The following is a 2,500-nucleotide window of genomic DNA, read 5'->3' as shown; positions in this document are numbered from 1 at the left end:
GGGGGGGAAATCGCAGCAGTGTGAACTAATCGCTGCAGCGCGTTGCAAAGAGTCGCAGAAGATTTAACAAATCGCCAGGTCCAGTTTTAGAACGTCCAGGCCAGCTTGTTCAAATCAAATCAGTTTTATTTGTATAGCCCAAAATCACAAATACATTTGTCTCAGTGGGCTTTACATTTCATACAATATGTTGAGCGAGCGGTTGCAGTTGCGTCTCGTTGCGAGGCGAACCTTTGGTCTGAACTGGGCAGAAGTTGTTAGCGGAAATTAGCCACTGAAGAATCTGAAGTGTCCCTTGAAATTCATTTGACAAGGGTTTTTTCTTTATGCTTTTAATATAGAAAATAGTTCCTGGGGATTTTAAATGTATTTCTGTGCACAGGCAAAGTGCATTTAAAACAAGTCTAGAGGACTCCTAAATTACAAGTCACACATCTTATAAGATACAGTTCTTAGATGTGAGTGAAACACCTTAAAAGGCTGATACAAATAAAATATATATTTTTTTTTGAATGAAAAACGAGAATATTGCTCATTTACAAGTCATACGTCTATAAAATATAGTTAGAAGTGAGTGGAAAATTTGTTCATAAGATTAGATAAGCGTGCATGAGATACAGTACAGGCCAAAAGTTTGGACACGCTCAATGCGTTTCCTTTATTTTTATGACTAGTTACAATGTAGATTCTCACTGAAGGCATCAAAACTTTGAATGAACACATGTGGAATTCTTTGCTAAACCATTTCAGGTGACTCCCTCATGAAGTTCATTGAGAGAGCACCAAGGGTTTGTAGCGCTGTCAAAAAAGCAAAGGGTGCCTACTTTGAGGAATCTAAAATATAAGACCTATTTAAGAGTCATTTCACACTTTTTTGTTAAGTACATAATTCCATATGTCCCTTCAAAGTTTTGATGCCTTCAGTGAGAATCTACAACGTAAATAGTCGTGAAAATAAAGAAAACGCATTGAATGAAAAGGTGTGTCCAAACTTTTGGCCTGTACTGTAAGTGTTTGAAAATAACCCATAAGCACACACCCTTCCATGTTCGAAGGCAAACCATTCTTCATGCTATTAGTTTTTTTAAATTATTATTATTTTATTTTTTTGAACCCATTGTTGTCCACCTGATGGTTTCCTTTAAGCCCTGATTAACCAGCCACATCTCTCCGTCCTCATTCAGTTTATGGAAGTCTGGGGCGGCAGATCTGACACACACACACACACACACAACATTACATATAACACACACACACACACACACACACACACACAACATCACACACACACACACACACACACACACACACACACACACACACACACACACACACACACACACACACACACACACACACACACACACACACACACACACACACACACACACACACACACACACACACACACACACACACACACACACACACACACACACACACACACAGGGATAACACAATGACATAAAGCAAGAAATGACAGGATGGATGGATGGATGGAGGAAAGGTACACAAGACAACAACAAAAATATGTCTCTCTTTATCTGTGTGTGTGTGTGGGTGTGCGTGTGTGTGTGTGTGTGTGTGCGAGTCTGTGTGTGTGTGTGTGTGTGTGTGTGTGTGTGTGAGAGTGTGCGCGAGTGTGTGTGTGTGTGTGTGTGTGTGTGTGTGTGTGTGTGTGTCTGTTTTCAAAGACATGAGAAATAAGATGACAAAACATAATGGAAAAAAAATGGAACAACAAACCGTAGAAGAATCTGTTCAAACAGTTTTTTCAAAGTTTGCTGTGCATCTCTGCTTTTAAAGGGACAGTGAATATGAATATACAGCAGTTGGTTCTGACCGAGTGATTTGATTGGACGAGAGACATTCCATGCGTTCTGAAGCAGCGCTGATATGAGCGAACAACATCACTCCCAATGTTCAGGGACTGTTCACCAGACTGACTAAATCCCTCCCGCTCACTAACCGAGCTTATTCTTGAAAAATGCCAATACATTCTACACACTGCAGACAGGCTAAAGTGGCTCTTTGACTTTAAGGTATTTGCCCTTGCTGGCTATCTGGAGAAGGCCTGGGCCAAGAGAACAAAACACACTTATCAATGAGATCTTTATGTTTGCTTTTCTTTTCTTTTCTTTTCTTTGCGTCTGTTTCCTTGTTGTCCTACTGTGAAATGTGATCACCATTTACAGGAAGTGAATGTTATCATTTGAATTTGATACAGTTGTTGGTGTCTTATAATCCCGAAGGGGATGGGTCCTTGTTTGGACATGACACAATAATAAAAATTCATTCATTCACTGTACCTTTAAATAACAGAGAAACAAATTTGTTCATGCAGGATCACAGCCAAACTCATTCCATAAAGCTGAGGCCTCAAACCACTGCATCCAAACTGTCACTGCTGTATATACAGTACGAGGATGTCGCGTTATAAATCTATGTTAATAAAGTATTCAACTATTATTATTATTTTTTAGCTCAGACATATCCATGC

The 2,500-nt window shown here is 39.6% G+C and overlaps 1 protein-coding gene across 1 annotated transcript in view; it reads right to left on the bottom strand.

The window, feature by feature from the left end:
• myo5aa (myosin VAa) overlaps nt 1–2,500 on the bottom strand; it is a gene marked incomplete at both ends in the record, with an annotated part of 86,147 nt that overhangs the window by 14,042 nt on the left and 69,605 nt on the right. Inside the window, one exon of the mRNA XM_080029201.1 lies at nt 1,129–1,209. Coding sequence (XP_079885327.1) covers nt 1,129–1,209 — 81 coding nt within the window. The remainder of the gene's footprint in view (nt 1–1,128; nt 1,210–2,500) is intronic.

Source organism: Ammodytes marinus, assembly GCF_949987685.1.
Source record: "Ammodytes marinus genome assembly, chromosome: 1".
Lineage (NCBI taxonomy): Eukaryota > Metazoa > Chordata > Actinopteri > Uranoscopiformes > Ammodytidae > Ammodytes > Ammodytes marinus.
This window is presented reverse-complemented; position numbering and strand designations above follow the sequence as displayed.